This window comes from Zeus faber, assembly GCF_960531495.2.
Source record: "Zeus faber genome assembly, chromosome: 15".
NCBI lineage: Eukaryota > Metazoa > Chordata > Actinopteri > Zeiformes > Zeidae > Zeus > Zeus faber.
In genome coordinates, this window is record NC_137194.1 from 11,128,661 (window position 1) to 11,145,361 (window position 16,701).

Here is a 16,701-nt window from a genome sequence, read left to right on the forward strand (position 1 = left end):
CCACAATGCCCGTGTTCTTCTGCTGCGGCCTATAACTCGCCGCTGCTTCTCATACACAGAGCAGCTCTGTTTTGCAGCTCGTCGGCGGAACCGGGGTTTTTGTCTCCGAACAGACCGCCAGTGTACGCGGGGCGGCGGCGGTGCTCACGGCGGTGTTAGGTAGTCACGGTGTTTACTCTCAGGCCGGTGGCACGCAGACACCCCCCCCGCCTTCGCCAGCGCCGGCGACGCTAACGGCCTTTTTAAGTCGTCGTGATTTTGGGAGGCGCGGATTCGAAAAAACCGCGAGGGAACGGGCATGTGTGCGGAACATGTGAAGAGTCTCACTTCCATGTTGGAATCCTCTTTGTGGGAATGCGTGTCATTCCTACTTCCTAATGCTGCTTCTAACTCTCGTTGTGGGCGTGTCGGGGCCGTGGCCATTTACGAGTTCCCACGTGCGCGCACGCACCTGGATACACAGGCACAGACATGAATAGACACACACACAATGCACACATAAACACATGCACATTGTCGTGCTTGCATACATTCATCCTTGTCCTATCTCAGATCTCGCATTCAGTCTCAGAGTCTGTCAATCAGTCGGTGTGTGTGTGTGTGTGTGTGTATTATCTCGTCAGTGTGTCCGGTCTTGGTCAGTACCCCTGGTCAGTTTGCGGGGACCTCAAGCTGAGGTGAGCGTCCGGGGCCGGACCTGTGCCGAAACCTGAGAGAGATTCCAGGGGCCATGGATACTCCTGGAGGGATTTGGTGCAAAGAATCTGTAATCTGCACTTCAAACACACTCTTAAATCAGTCCCAGGCCGCCAACCCAGGAGTGCCCTAACTCTTGTTGCTGGGGGCCCCCGCTGGTGGAGTGATACCTTTTCTTTTAAAAAACCAACACGCTCACACACACACACACACACACACACACACACACACACACACACACCCACACCCACACCCACACACCCACACACACACACTCACACAGACACACACACTCACACACACACACACACACACACACACACACACACACACACACACACACACACACACTTCACTCAAGAGTCCAGATCTGGCAGTTTTTATAGCTCTCCTCTGTGTGACCCCACTCTCTTTCTTTTTCTCTTTTTTTTCTCCTTCATTCTCCTTTTTGTTTTTGTATGTTTTTGTGTGCGTGGGGCTTCGTGAATGACTTGGCTAATTCCTGGAGAAGACCGCATAGAACAAGACGTGACTGGGTCTGCAAGGAGCAGGTCTGAGGATCCCCCTGCTGTCTCCCTCTATATTCTGGAGTGGTATGAGTGGAGCAGTGGAGAGGCCTGGCGGGCCCTTGAGTAAACACACAGTCTGTTGAAGTGTGTGTGTGTGTGTGTGTGTGTGTGTGTGTGTGTGTGTGTGTATGTGTGAATAAAAGCTGGGATCGTTAGTGTAGAGTGTGAATGGGCTCTAATTAGCCCCCTGTGTGTGTGTGTGTGTGTGTGTGTGTGTGTGTGTGTGTGTGTGTGTGTGTGCGTGTGTGCACGCGTGCGTGCGTGGAAATGTGTGAGTGTTAGCTGATATATTTGCCTATGTGTGTCTTTGTGTATGTGTGCATGTGTGTGTGGGTCCACAAAGAAGGAGGTTGGGGACCCGGGACCCTGTGAGTCCGTTGGCCCAACACTATTCCTCTCTCCGAGGGTTCATCAGCTCATTAAGGGGACCTTCGCTCCCGTTAAGGGCCCAATTAAGGGCCGGGGTGGAGGGGCTCATTTGGATGGCTGCACTTCACTGAATTCCTGCGACAGCAGAATTTGGACAATGAGGCCCGACGTCTTTCACACCAGCAGGGCTAATTAGTAAATGACCACACTTGAAAAATAACATACTTTAATCGCTCTGCCATTAGCTGTTTAAAGCGCTCCGCCACAAAAGCAGCCGTGGCCGTTGAATGTATTGAGCGCTCCCTAATTTGCGTGTGTACTAACAGAGAGGGAGAAATCCCAGAGCCGAGCGCGTGTTCCGGGGGAGGAAACCGTGATCCAGGAGGGGAGGGAGGCCGGAGGATTTGCGGAGGGAGGCGGAAAAGTGCGGCCGGCGTTTCGGGAAGGGGAGGCGACGAGGGAGATGGAGAAACGAAACAAAACAAAACCGGAAAAATAAGCAGGAAAAAAAAAAAAAAAGCTGGAGACCGCAGGGGGAAGATGCAGCTGAAGCGGGGGAGAAAGAGCGGCGACTTGGCGAGAGGGACAGATGGAGGGGGGGGGGTCGGTCATCGCAGAGCCTTAGGACAGCTGTTCTTTGATATATTAGTGGACACAATGACCTAAAGCCAGCATGCAGCCACAGAAAATAGGGACCCTGTTTTTCTTAAAGGGGAGGGGTGGAGGCTGGGAGGGGTGGACAGGCTTCTGCCATTTGTGGACGTGCGTTAGCAGGCTCGGGGGATGGGGAGTTGTTTCTAAAATTACGAGCATGAAGAGGCGCATCCAGCGATGTGTTTTCCGGAAGGTTTCTAGTTTTAGAGGGGCCTGAGAAAGAAGGCGTGAAAGCGGGAATACTGAAAACGGGATTTGCTTCTCTTTCCTTTTCCCCTTTTTTTTTTTTTTTTTTTTGCTGCACTATCATTAGCAATTCTAAACGTGTTTGTCAATTAATCAATGGTAAACAAATGCCATTCAGTAGTTTGGCTACTGCGTCGTTCCACCCCCTCTGAAAAACAACTTTTAATGAAGCAATGAATATTCATTTAACTTAAATATATGGATGGTTTTCTTCCATTTGGTTTTGGACAGTGATAGTCACTTACAGGAAATACGTATTTATACATGGTGACGATGGCATTGTTGGTTTTTTTGTCGCTTTTTTTTTTTTACTTTATTTACTGCACATTTATTTCTATGTTATAATATTTATATATATATATATAAATATTATATATATATATATATATATATATATATATATAATATTTATATTTGTTTGCCGCACATAATGCCCTACATAACGACAGAAACGAACCCGACATCAAGCCCCAACCGTCCCATTGTGCAGAGAACAGAATGAGTCAAAACGGTCCTCGTGACACAGGGAGAGAACGGGCCGACGGAGGAGATAGAGACAGAGAGCTGAGGAACATCCTTCAATGCCTCGGCAGGAGATGGACTCTTCCTCCTGGGATTCGGGCTGTTTAAAAGGAGCAGCGCCTGCTGCTCCTCTGGGCAGCAGGTGTGAAAGCTCCCCACCGGAGCTCCTTGCGCTCTTCTGTTATTACATCTTTTTCAAGGCCGTGAAAGAAGCAGCGGAGTGAGACACAGAGCTGAAAGAGAGCGAGAGAGAGAGAGAGAGAGAGAGAGATTGTGTTTCTCCTGATTGATATCAACCCTGTGACTAATGCATAGATTTATAATAATTTCCCACATCGATGCCTGATGATTCATGGCAGATAAATGAGCATCCCCGCCGTCCAGAGCGGGAAATTATCCCTGGCTAATGGATGTTTGGGAAGCTGGTCATGAAGTGACCTCACAGTTGTATTTAACCGCTTTTCTGGCCCCACACCAACCTGAGACAGGGGCAAAACCGACGCTCTGCACTCATGTGGGGCGACACCCTATCTGTCCTACATGACATACACGAAGATGTCATATGTATAGCATAACACACACAATCCATAAAAAGTACGAGCAGTTACCATGATTTTTCAATATCTCTGTAATGTAACGTCCCAATGAAATGTGCAGTCCATATCAACTGTGGGAGAAGCTCCAGATGAGCTCGATAGACAATTTCTCTGCTTCTCCTGCCACGCTGTGAAATGTGGCTCCCCTCACAGATTGGATGTTTTTATGACAGTCCAGGTAGCTGGTTGCAGCGGGACACTGGCAGCCCAGTAAGAATGTCCTGCTTGATATTAACGCTATAAATCACACTGGACCGGAGGAACGGAGGACTTTAGGGGCTTCTGGACTCCACGAGAAGAGCTAGCTTCCGATGACAAATTCTGAGTTCTATGATCAAGCTAAGATGTGGGTCATTACTTCAAGGGATTTCACTGCGGGAATTTTCCCTGAAAAGTGTGGCGTACTGATTGAACATTTCTGAAGCAAGCTGAGATGATTAACACACTAGAGGCCGAAAAGAAACAGCTCCGTCCAATAAGCCGTGGTTCGTCTTTTTTGTGCCAAATCCATCACGCCTTGTGTGATGATCTTAGTTGAGTGGCAGATTTTAATTCATCAGCACATTCTCTGTCACACTTTCGGACTCGTTCCTCTCATCCCTCAGTTTGATTTTTTTCTAAATGTTTTTTTATAAAATGCTGTGTAAATCAAATTCCAGACATACCACCAGCTTTCACCCCCCTGAAGCAGCATTCTGGACAAGTACGGACAAAATGTTCTTTGCCGTCCTGTTTCATAGATTTCAAAAGACATTCTGAAGCATTTAATGTATGTTTACATCTGAAATTATGCTGTGTGCATTGAGGATAATTTAGTGGTCAGAGGTCGCCTGGACCGAAAGGCTCCATTTCTAAACAGAAATTAAGATATATGTGCAGAATGTATGTATTAAGCAAGTTTTACTTGTCTGCCATCTGGATTTGGTTGCAGAATTAGCAGGTCTTACACGTGTATTTCTGTGGAATATAATAACAGCAGGTTTCATGTCAATGACTTATATTTTAGGCTGCAAAATAATCATTACTTTCACAAGCGCTCTCCTTTTGGGCTCAGTGCTTGTTCTCTGAGTGCTCTATAATTTAGGAAAGAAGGGGTCGTCAACAAAGAGACACAATAACTGACTAATTCACTTCCTACGGGCCCCCAACACGCCTCTCTCATTACCTACATTTTATAAGAAGCCAGTGAAAAGATTTATAGATCCATATAGCTTTTGGAGGCAAAGTGCAGTAACTAGTCCTTGTGTATGGTCAGGTAGAGAGAGGTGTGGAGGTTGAGGTAGTTTACTTTGGTTGGTTGGTGGGGGTCAGCGCAGCCCTGAATAGAGACCTGATTGGATTGATCCATAGTGCCCTTGTTTACAAGCGGCCTCTACACAAATGGCATAGTTTAATAGCACGCCGTCCCTGTAGGCTTGACGCATCCGTGTCCGTTTTGTTCCTCGGGGCAGAAAAAACAAAAGTACCGGGAAGAGAGAAAGGGAGAGGAACCCACAGGGGAGCTGTGAAACCACACCGGAGCCCTCCAGCTCTGGGCTTCCTGCCAAGATCACGTTTCAGTTCACCCAGCACTACCCCTCGCAGGAAGCCACAACACAAACCCGGAGCGCTGCCAGCCGCCACGGGCCACGAGCTGCCTCATCTCCACTCACTCAACCCAAAGGCCGCATGGACCTTGGTGATGATACCTATTCTGATCATTTGATCAGTCACGTCGCTCCCTTTTTTTTTTTAAAGCTCTACTTGTGCTGCGGGCCAATCCGGAATAAAGCTCCTTGCTGTCGACAAGGGCTCTGCGCACACACTCCGACAATAAAATGCCGCTCACACCCATCCCTCAATAAATCCCAGGCCGACACAAAAGCTGTCAGTGAACTGCTGCTGAATAGATTTATAAGATTTCCATAATTAGGCAGGCCCTTGACAATAGGATCCTTCAGGCTTTGTCTCAGGACCAACAGGATTGTCCGAGCTGCGCACGTCTGCCGGACGGTCGTCCTGCACAATGGCCGCACAGACAGTAAGGCGGTCAGTAGAAGAACATCTGTCTCTCCTGGGGCCAAGAGAACACACGCACACACAGGAAAATCTTGTGTGCATACACTCTGACTTCTTATCAACCGCCTTGCAGCAACCCCGGGCCATAGATCCACGTTCGGCCGTCCAGGAGGGTATCCTCCTCATGTGTACTTGTAGGCTTTAAGTAGCTTTGGTTGGTGATAAAAGCTGATTTATATTGTGATTTCTGCAAACTGTCACAGTTATAATTTGAAATCTTGAAGTATTCTAACTTTCACTCCGTTTGGAATTTGGTAACTGCAGAGCTTACATTGAAATAAGGAGTACAGACATCTATTTTATTTTTATGTCGACATACTGCACTATGGAACTTTACCAGTTAAAGAAAATAAATTCTCTTTACCTATTCTGCTTGCTCTGCATGGAAGTAACGCAATATGTTTACAATTTTAATTTATGTTCATTTCTGACCATGGCAGAATTGTAGTTTTAGTCTTTATAGTTACATGGGATCAATGTGTTTAAGCCTTTTGAGAGATGCGTGGACTCGCTAGATGCACAGTGTCCTGATTTTGCAATTCTAATCTTAGAAATTGCGCTGCGTCCTGAGCAAAATCAATCTGCTCCGATTTAAACAGAAGTGTAGATTAGAGCTTTCTCACATTATTGTGTAGGGATGCTGCTCTCAAAACCACAATCCTGCAGAGGGCAAGATCTAATTACAGGGAAAGGGCTCAACTGCAGAGCAACCCTGCTTACTTCACCACGGTTGAGTGGGCGCCCACAACTCAACTGATTTACAGGATTTGCAGAGGGATCTATGAAGTGTTAGGTGGGTTTTTAAGATTTGTATGTTTAGAGAGAATTATGTAATTTCCCTCTGATGGTGGGCTGTTCGGGTTTTGGCAGCTGTCAGCTGCACTGGTAAAGGCTTGGAGGTGGTGTATTGGTAGAGTAGTGGATTTTGTATTGGTGCTGCTCTGATGATGGAGTGGACAGCAGTTAGCCCGCCTCACTGAGTCCTCTAATGTCCACCTCAGTTCGCTCAGAAGGGACGGAGAGCCTGCTGTCCACTAGTTACCCTCCCTCTAGCTCTCCCTCCCTCCCTCCCTCCCTCCCTCTCTCTCTCTCTCCACTGCAGGTTTTATGAGCTCCCCTGGGCTCTCATCCATCTCTGTCACACACAGGCCCCATTATTGGGCCTGCTCAAAAACTGGTCAGGCTGCAGATGGGAAGGGCCTGCAGGACATATACGGTTTCTGCAGCCTGGACAATGACCTGCAAGTCAGACCACAAAAATATGTGGTCAGCTGGGTGTGGAGAAGCCAATGTTTTCAACATGTTCATAAAAGGAAGAAGGGACAAAAAAAAAACCAACACAAGAATACAGAGAGCACGGTCCCAGAATGCAGTATTCCAGCAGATCTGTGTGTGGGTTGGCCCAAGCCTAGGGAACTACTTGAACTGGTTTGGCCATTTGGAACTTAAGGCAGTGGATTTGAATATGAAGGACATGATAATCCAATGGCCATCTGGTCTGCTGGTCTCATCTGACTGAATAAATAACAGGCGTAATCTGGAAACACACATAGGGAGGTTTACTAAGAGGGTAGAGAAAGAGGCCAAAGTTGGGGAGCGAGTGCGAGAGTGGGAAAGAAGCAGTATAACTGGCAGAGGATATTGAGCTTTGATTTAAATGGCAATAAGAAGCTGGCTCCACACACAGAGACAGAGCTATGAATAATGAATCATCGGGCGTCCACTGAAGGGAAGGCAGTGAGGCCAGTAATGATGGCTTTTGCTTTATTCCTTTTTACCTCTCTATTTCTACCTGGTGTTGCTCTCACCTCAGGCTAAATCATGACAGTTCAATAATGCCAAGCTATGCTTGGAATGTCAAGCCTAAGCAAAAGGTAGATCTAGTCTTGTTAAAGCGGCTCAACCGTCATGTTAGATACGTCAGTGTAAAAAAACGACACATTTGTAAATGCACAATATGTTTTTGTATAAGTTATATTAATTTTATTGATGTATCATGGTGGGATCCCATGAGGATATACACATAAATATGATACGATTTTTTTCCAGATTGAACAGATCAAAATATAATTTCTCAAGGTAGGTCGTCGTTTGACTAGCTGACCGAAGAAGTTAAACAATTATGGACTAGAGGCTTGTCATATGATTTACTGCAAAATAAATGTCCCAGTTTCCCAGGCAGAGTAAAATGGGATTCCTACAATTAAACTTGCTTCTCCATTGCACGGCTCCACATGCATGTTCTGTCCAGTTAGCCAGCGCTGTGAGTGCAGCCATGATCAATCAGACCACAGCCAATGCTGGAGTCAGCCAGAGGAACAGGCATTCCACTTTCCCAATGTTCCATGGGAGACTGTGCTGATGAATAGCACACTATGCTGCAATTCCAAACCCAACCCCCCTCATTCTCTCTCACTCTCTCCACACCACTGTCTACACACAAACACACACACACATACACACACCCCTCCCCTCTGTCCAGCCGGCCACTGGGCCTTTGGCGCTCTGGTGTGCAGTGGGTGGGCAGTGGTTGGGTGGGGAGGGGGGTGGGAAGGAAAAGCAGGCATTCAGAACAACAAGCACAGAGAGATAACAATAGGTCCTCCAGGAGACCTGCAGATGCATGCACTGCAGAATAGCAGGCTCCTATCACTACTCTAATGCTTGCTGGTAAACCGAGAAATAAACACATTTAATCCCCACATCTCTCTCTCTTTTTCGCTTGCTCTTTTTGCATTCTCTCTTTATCATTTCCCTCCCCTTACTTCTCCCCCTCTGTGAAATCTGAGCTCCTTCTGCTACCAGGCATGACGGTAACAGTAAAACAGAACCCACTCCAAACAAGATTCCCTCTCATAGGCTACTGTGTGGAGAAGAAAGGTCTTGCACCATATGTCAATGAACACATGTTAGGAGTGACAAGAAAAACAGGCACGGAAACATGGATAGTTACCTTACAAACACTCAAATACGTTTGCTCTGTCTAAGCAATCCGTTAAACCTTCTTGTGCTAAATACCCATTGAATAATTAGCACATGTTATTGGTACCACCAATTTCCTATGTTAATACATAGATGTGTAAAGAGAAAAATATTTTGACCTGATATTCCTGTGTGTTTCTGTTGCCAGGCCTGTTGAAGATGCACTGGAATCCGGAGCATGCCCAGCCCCTCAGCCAGTGGCCTGAGCAGCACCTGGATGTGTCCTCTACGACCTCCTCTCCGGCCCACAAGTCAGAGCTCTTTAGCGGCCGCAGCCGCGGCTCTTACAACTACGCTTGGGCCAATGACGACATCTCTGCCCTCACAGCCTCCAACTTGTTGAAGCGCTATGCTGAGAAGTACGCTGGGGTGCTGGACTCACCGTATGACCGTCCTCCCACAGTGGGCACTTACCCAGAGCCGGGAGCCTTTGGGGGCCTCAATGGCCAGAAGAATGAGTTGGAGCCCTGGCCACTGTCGCATACTAGCACTGATGGCTCCTATCCCCTTGTTCCTCCTGGCAGCCATGATAGCCTCTCAGGTTCTAAGGCTGTAGCCACCTCAGCAGTTCCTCCGGGAGCTGGAAGTGTGTCAGTGGTTAATAGCAACCTCTCAGACTCTGGCTACAGTGGTAGCAGCTCCTGCAGTGGCTCTCACTCCAACGACTACCCCCCAAGCTACAATGGCACCTACCTGTCTTCAGGGTACTGTCCCCAACCCACTTCAGCACTTCCCCCTGCCTCCCTTCACACGCTCCAGCCCACACCCACCCTGGTTCCCAGCTACAGTCCCACTACACCTGTCTATAACTACCCCCCCAGCACGTATCCCCACCAGACCAGCCTTGCTCCAAACTACGGCCACCCTTCAGCTGCCTACCTGCCCTCAGGCTTGGCAGTTCCGACTCCCTTGCCCTCAAGGCCGACGTTGGTGGGAAGTGGCTACAGCTACCAGAGTCCAAATCTTGGAACTGCTGAGTCTGGGGGAACATTGAAGAGAAAAGCATTTGAAATGAATCTGGAAGAGGATGAACAGGGGGATGGCTCTCGCTACAGGAAGTATGGCTATGATCCAATGAAAGCCGGGGGGGACTCACCCTACAGTGTTAATGACAAAGGCGAGTGCCGGGGCAACGGCTTTAGCACAGCCAGCACAGATACTCAAACCTTTAAGCCCAGTAAGCCCTCCTCCCAGCCCCTGGTGTCTCCTCAGTATGGGGTGGCAGGAGAGTACAGTCCCCCGGCAGGTATCACAGGAGAGAATGGAGGGGGGGAGCAGGGCTTCACCCAACAGCAGCAGCATCGCACTCATGGCCACAAACGGCCACCACTATGTGGCCAAACCAGTGAGACTCTGAAGAGCCCAGACACCCGGATGCTGGACCTAGTCAATGGGGAGTTGTTAGACTGCAGCCCAGGCCTAGGTTGGGGGGAGCTGGCTGGACTCACCCATGTTAAAGCTGCCCTGGAGGAAGACCTGCTATGGCCCGTGTTGAGGCCCAGCCCGGCAGTGCGACCCCCTCGTACTGTGCTGTTGTTTGGCCCCCGAGGAGGGGGAAAGACCACATTGGCACGTTCGTTGGCTTCACAGCTGGGGGCTTCCTTTTACCGGGTTAGCGGGGCCATGCTGGCCTCCAAAGGTAAGGCAGAGGCTGAACAGATCTTGGGCGCTCTGCTCCAGATGGCAGCGGCACGGCAGCCCTCCTTGGTCCTGCTCAGCCAGGTGGAGGCCATGGAGGAAGAGGGCCTGAGGCAAACAATGCTGTCCACTCTGGAGAAAGCCCAGCTGGGGGCAGCAGGTCTGGTAATTATAGTGTGTGCCACTGGCAGGCCAGACCTTCTGCAGGAGGCTGTTCATCGGAGCTTTGCCAAGCGTTACCACGTTGGCTTGCCTGATGTGGGAATGCGCAGACAGGTGCTCATGCAGGCGCTGGTTCCCCAGGGCTGGAGCCTGAGTGAAAGGGAGCTGAATTCTGTGCTTCAGCGCTCTGAGGGTTTCTCTGTGTGGGAGCTGCTGCAGCTCAGTCAGCAGGCCCTCTCTCAGGCTTCCTCCTCCACTGGGGCTATACACGGCCTCCCCACACCCTCCACCCCGCCAACCTTCGCAGACTTTGAGAATGCCTTCTGCAAGGTGCGGCCACACAGCACCCCAAAAGAACTGGACACTTGTATAGAGTGGGACAAGGTGTATAGCCACTGAAAACGCAGCCAGACACTGTACTGGGACTGCCATTTGACCCTGTCTTTGCTTTGACATGAGAAGCCTTTGGAATGTTTTGTTGTTGTTTTGTAATTGCTTATTATGCAGCCAAAAGAATTCAAAGAGCTCAAAGATATGGGAGAACTGATCAATATGTTTTACGGGCAAAAGCATGCCATTGTGTGCTGTTTTTTGTTTTTTTTCATTTTTTTTGTTTTTTGTTTTTTTGGCTATAAATATACACATTACTTCATTTTCCCAAAGAGAAAAAAGGGATCATTGGCCTTGTTGAATTGGACAATGTAATAGCTAATGAAAACACAAGATAAATGGAATCTCTCAGAGATCCTGATTAGCGAGGACACAGCAGTTATTTGTTGCTAGGTACACAGTCCAAGATTATGGATAATCAGGGTTTGGAAAATCCCCCTTTTTAACTGTTACTCAGGATCCTATTTATTGCCAGTCCACTCACATCCAGTCCTTCTAATACCATTCACCAGTCAGTAGGAAGGGCTTAGGATCTACAAAATGTCAGTGAGCCACAATATTTTTGACCAAATACATGCTTAATCAGCAGGGCTGTAATTTTTGTTTTTGATATTGAGGTTTTCTTTCACAATTAGTGTTATAGATCATCTTTAAACATTATCTTTATATCACCAATCACAATATAACAACTACTACTCATTCAATGTCATTGTTAAATATGTCACATTATTTGTCGCTTGCAGTTATCCGGGGGCACTTTGCAGTTGTATGGTACTTTTTTTTTTTTAAATAAACAATTCTGTAGATATTTCATAACTCACTAACTTACTAACAGATCTACACTATATTACAAAAGAAAAAATAGTACAACGCACACAAAAGATACAGTATTATTTTTAAATGTAATGTAATGCATCTATTCTTTACTTCAGTTTCCTGATTGAGTGCGGTGATTCCTTCTGAGAAATCGTACTTGCAGCCCTTCATCCATCTGCACCCTCAGCTTCTCCCACATCGTGTCTGTTTTTGATTTCTCTTACAAGTTTTTTGTTGTTGTTGTTGTTGTTGTTTTTTTTTGGTTTTTTTTCTTAGTATGTAGTCTTGTTTGAAATGCTCAGGAAGAAATTTCTTTACCTCAGAAATATGAATTAAAGAATGTATGTAATCTTAGGGTCTCAGTAGAGAGTGGCGCGGAGCAAGGAAAGCGAGGCAGGAAGAGGAGAGATACGACACAGTCCTGTTGTAACCCACCGCAGCTGGGCTTTTACCTCGGGAGAGAAACTTGAAAATGCTACAAAGAGTAACATTGAATGTAATTCAGGTATTTGAAAGGATATTTGATGCCATAAATCCATGTTTTTATTATATATAAATATATAAATACATTTTCTTTTTTCTTTTAATCCTTTATTTTTGTTGGTAGATTGTGGAGTGATGGTTGTCTTCATGAAATGTTATGTAGAATCCAGAATCCAGACTTTTTTGTTGGACAAACTGCCTCCACATCGCTGATATTTGGATACTTTGATTTAATTAGGTGCTTACGTGTCCTGCACATGCATGGCCGTTTCATGGCTGCAAGTGATCATATAATGCAAATAAAATATGCACAATCATATACATGTGCATCCAACTAAATCAAACACTCAAGCACAACATGAGGACCCGACAGATTTTTGGGACCTCCTCTAAAACGAGAGTGTACATCTGAAGGAGTTTATCCTAATCAATACATTTGAAATACAGTGGTACCTCGACTTACGACTGTAATTCGTTCTATAAGAACGGTCGTATGTTAAAAGAGTCATATGTCGACGCAATTTTTTCCATATAAATTATGAAATCATGAAGGGTGAAAATGAACAAAATACACAGCGCAAACACAGTAAATATGAAAAAAATATTGATAAGCCGCGAACTACATGTACACATGATGTAGGTCGCCCGCTAACTGACTGCTGACTGGTCGCCGACGCGCCGACTGCAAATTTCCACTGTCGTATCTTGGAGCAGTCGGTTGCAAGTCGATACAAATTTTGGCGACTATCGCTACTCGTATCTAGGATTAGTCATAAGTAGATGCAGTCGTAAGTCGAGGTACCACTGTACAACATTTGGATTTAACTGGGACAAGTAAAGAAATTAACGGAATCCACGTGACCAAACAAAATGTAGTTGTCAGCTAATCCTCAAATGTGAACACCGATGGCTGTTAATTTGAACATGCTGCGGATACTCCCAGCATGTAGACAATCCAAAGAAAATTCTGCCTGTCCCCCGTTCCAACCCTTCTTTTTTAACAATCTGGAAAAACTGAGTAATTTGACTCCTGGTTCCGAGGTCATAATTATTAGAGTGTTGCCATGGTCTTTCGGAGATACACACAGAATGATGTAATATTTCCCAAGTTCCTACCCTCTCTCCATCCCCCCTCTCGCTCTCTCGCTCTCTCTCTCCTCCTGTCTCTCGCTCTCTCATCATTTATTTTCTCTTTTCCCCCTTTTCTATGTCCCCAATGCAATCTCATTAGATTGGATTGCTCCTCGCTGCCAGCCCCAGCAGCCATGTGGTGTGTTCCTCCGCCCCTCGCCCCCTCACCCCGCCCCCCCACGCCCTCCCAGCCCTTCCCCGTTCAAATCCTTCTGGAGTTGCCGTGCTCTGATTGATGTCCGGCAACCCTATATCACAGTCCAAGCTCCCATCTACAGCTGGTGGCCTCAGTCATGCCATATAGCCAGATCAATCAGAGCGACCCCCACTGTGCAAATTGATCACCGTCAAAGAAGCCAAAAAATAAAAAATAAAAACATACGCAAATCACAGGGCCAACGCCGGTCTCAAGCCGCTCAGATATGAGCCCGATAATTAATTTGTTATTTCAAAGATTGAATTATAATTCGTGATGTTTCAGCTGCTCAACTACAGTTTGCCATAAAATATATATGGTTTGATTGATCAGTGTTGTCCCTGCTTAGATATTAACAGTTTGTCCAACAAAATTGCCTTTTGTTAGCTGTTCTTTTTTTTAATCTCTTATCAAGGTAACTTTGTTCTTGGTTCTTGTACATTTTCTGTAACCATTTCTACCTCATTTTTGCAGCATATTGTACATGAAAGTATTTATTTCATGTCTTTTTTTGATGTCTGTTTTAAAATGATAATAATGTTCTTGAACTGTAATGGTCTACCTCAGAAAAGACTGTATTTTAAGAGAAGAGTATCACACAATATTAAACAGAATATGTCAATACTTGTCAGTGGCGATTCATTTATTTTTAATGACCTCAGCAGGGGATTGCAATTGCCCAAAGTGCAAAAATGACATAATGGCAGTATGCTTACCTCACATCACAACATCCACAGCCTTGTTTGACCCCAGTGTTTCGGTCAGCAAAGTCACTTAAACTGATTACCAAACCATTTAATGTATCAACAAACTAATGAGATTTTGGATTTGTCGCAACATGGGATCAGGGTGACGACACACAGTAACATTTAGGGTCTACATCGATGAGGAAGAAAAAACAACCGCACACACTTGGGCTCGGGTCAAATGTGGCCTATTGAATCTAAAGGTTAATTCATGTTTTTCTAAATGCTTTGTCAGTTGCGTTGATAAAGACGATGGAAAGGAGGGTAAATCTGTCGAACATGACACAGTTCCTTCCCGTCTACCGTGTAAAGGAAGTCACCACAAGAACCCACCGAGTGAGATCGTCTACAGACCTGGCCCATCACGTACCTCCACCTATCAATCCATCACCGATCGTCATTTGCGTGAACCAACACCCGGCGTAACCTTTCAGCATCAACTGATTTTGACTCTGAGAAGAAGGGCGTGGCCCTCCTGTCACTCTCAGCCGGACAGCCAATCACGGAAGAGCATGCGGAACAAAAAAAAGAAAAAACCTGCACGACACCCGGTGAAACAGAAAGGTTCAGCGGAAAGGCGGAGACGGTCTCTGCATGATAATGAATACAAAAAAAAAGGATAACCATCACAGACTCGGATGGTTAGCCACTAAGACTTTGTGGGAGGACCTAAAATCGTTGAAACTGGAAAGATCGTGAGACTTTGTGTGTTATTGGGCATTTGGCACGGAGAGAAAAAAAAGGATGAGTAAGCGGGGCGAGAGAGCATTACAAAGATGGGGTGATTTGTTTTGTGTGTGTGTGTGTCTGTGTGTGTCTGAGTGTGTGTGTGTGTGTGTGTGTGTGTGTGTGTGTGTGTCAGTGTGTGTCTTTGCATGTGTGTGTGCGTGCGCGCACGCGTGCTTTAATGTGTGTGTTACAGGGTCCAGAACAGCCACAGAGGCAGCGCTAACGCACCCCCGAGGCCTGCGGCTCAGCTCTGCAGCTCAGAGGTCCTTCATCCCTGTCACTGTCTGTAAACAACAGCTCGTCCCAGCGGCGCGGCCGGTGCTATTTCTGGGCTTTCCTGACATCTTTCAAAAAAGCTCACAAGCAACCCAGGGTACAAGTAAATCAGAGAAAACTCCCCAAAAGTACTGAAAGTTTAATACGCCACTGAAATAGTAGCCGGCCCTTCCCAGTTATGGATAGCGGTGTCAAATCTGAGTTTTAAACATCTGTGACTGAGTCCCAGCAGAGCGCTGGTGCTGGAGGTGTTGATGACAGTGTAATTAATTGTCTAATGATGATGCATAGCGCCGGGTTGAACGCAACCTTGCTCTGCTCGCAGATACCCTTCATCTGCGGATGAAGGATAACCATTTCCGCGACGGTTTGAACAAATAAGTTCTGTATGACGCTGTCGTAAAAAAAACAAAAACCCTGCGATGAGAGGAAATGTGAGGGAGGGCATGTCCTCGCACGGGCGGCAAAGACCTCGCGAAAAAGAGACTAGGTGTTGGAATGTAAGTGTAAAAAGGACAGATTTCACAACGATTCCACACAGCCAGTTGCGTGTCGTGTACAATAGGACCGCCTGGAGCATGCATACCGACCAAGGCCTTGACTCCGTCATTGCACGGGAACGCGGCGAGCTACTGTACGCTCGTTTATTTCGCCTGATGAACTTCTCTCGTCAAATAAAAACACGACGCGTGTGTACGTTTTTTAAGCCTGCTTCGCCGCGAGCCAGCGGGGAAACTAACGGCACGGTAGCAGACTGATGATGTGTCCTTGTTGTCCTAACAGATCCCTGTCCTCCAGGAAGTCAATCATTCTCTCCTCCCTGCTGATGGAGGTAATTAGGCAAACCAAGTTTGTAATTGGATAATAAAAGATGCTAATGAGCTTCCGTCCTATTTACCCATAATCCAGCAAGTGGTCGAGGGGCCGCGGTGCACTCACCTTATGGCAGCTGTTCCACAGCACAAATACCCAATGATTGCTCTGCTGTTTGCTAAAATGAAAAGATTAAAATACTTAATATGCAATTAATTGCTTTATTGTAATACCTAGTGCACTAGGTATCACAATACACACCTCGTGGTCATCCATACCATTTATCAGACAAAATTATACTTGGGGTGTGTTGAGGGTACTTGAAATGGGATTATAATTAGGAAAATGATCAACTGGTTTGTACATAAGTTATATTTAATGGGCACGGGGAAGAATTTCTATGAGTGGCTGCTTGGTTGCTATGTCTTGTCCTTGTGTTTTGGCACACTGTCAGCGTAGCCTATTAAAGCGAGTCATTCCGGTACGCACTCAATTCGAAGATCATTTAAGGTCACAAGCGTTTCTGACGGCTTGGAATCTCCTCTATCGCCGATCGGGGAATCTTGACAAAACATGAAAGTTATTTATGAAAACAACCTCCGTGAAAAGAGGACGTTCTCCGCCTCACA

The 16,701-nt window shown here is 46.5% G+C and overlaps 1 protein-coding gene across 1 annotated transcript in view; it reads left to right on the forward strand.

The window, feature by feature from the left end:
* Window positions 1-10,891, forward strand: part of fignl2 (fidgetin like 2) — a gene marked incomplete at its 3' end in the record, with an annotated part of 14,814 nt that extends 3,923 nt beyond the window's left edge. The window contains exon 3 of the mRNA XM_080015865.1: window positions 8,841-10,891. Coding sequence (XP_079871991.1) covers window positions 8,841-10,891 — 2,051 coding nt within the window. The remainder of the gene's footprint in view (window positions 1-8,840) is intronic.
* Between the last annotated feature and the right edge of the window lie 5,810 nt (window positions 10,892-16,701).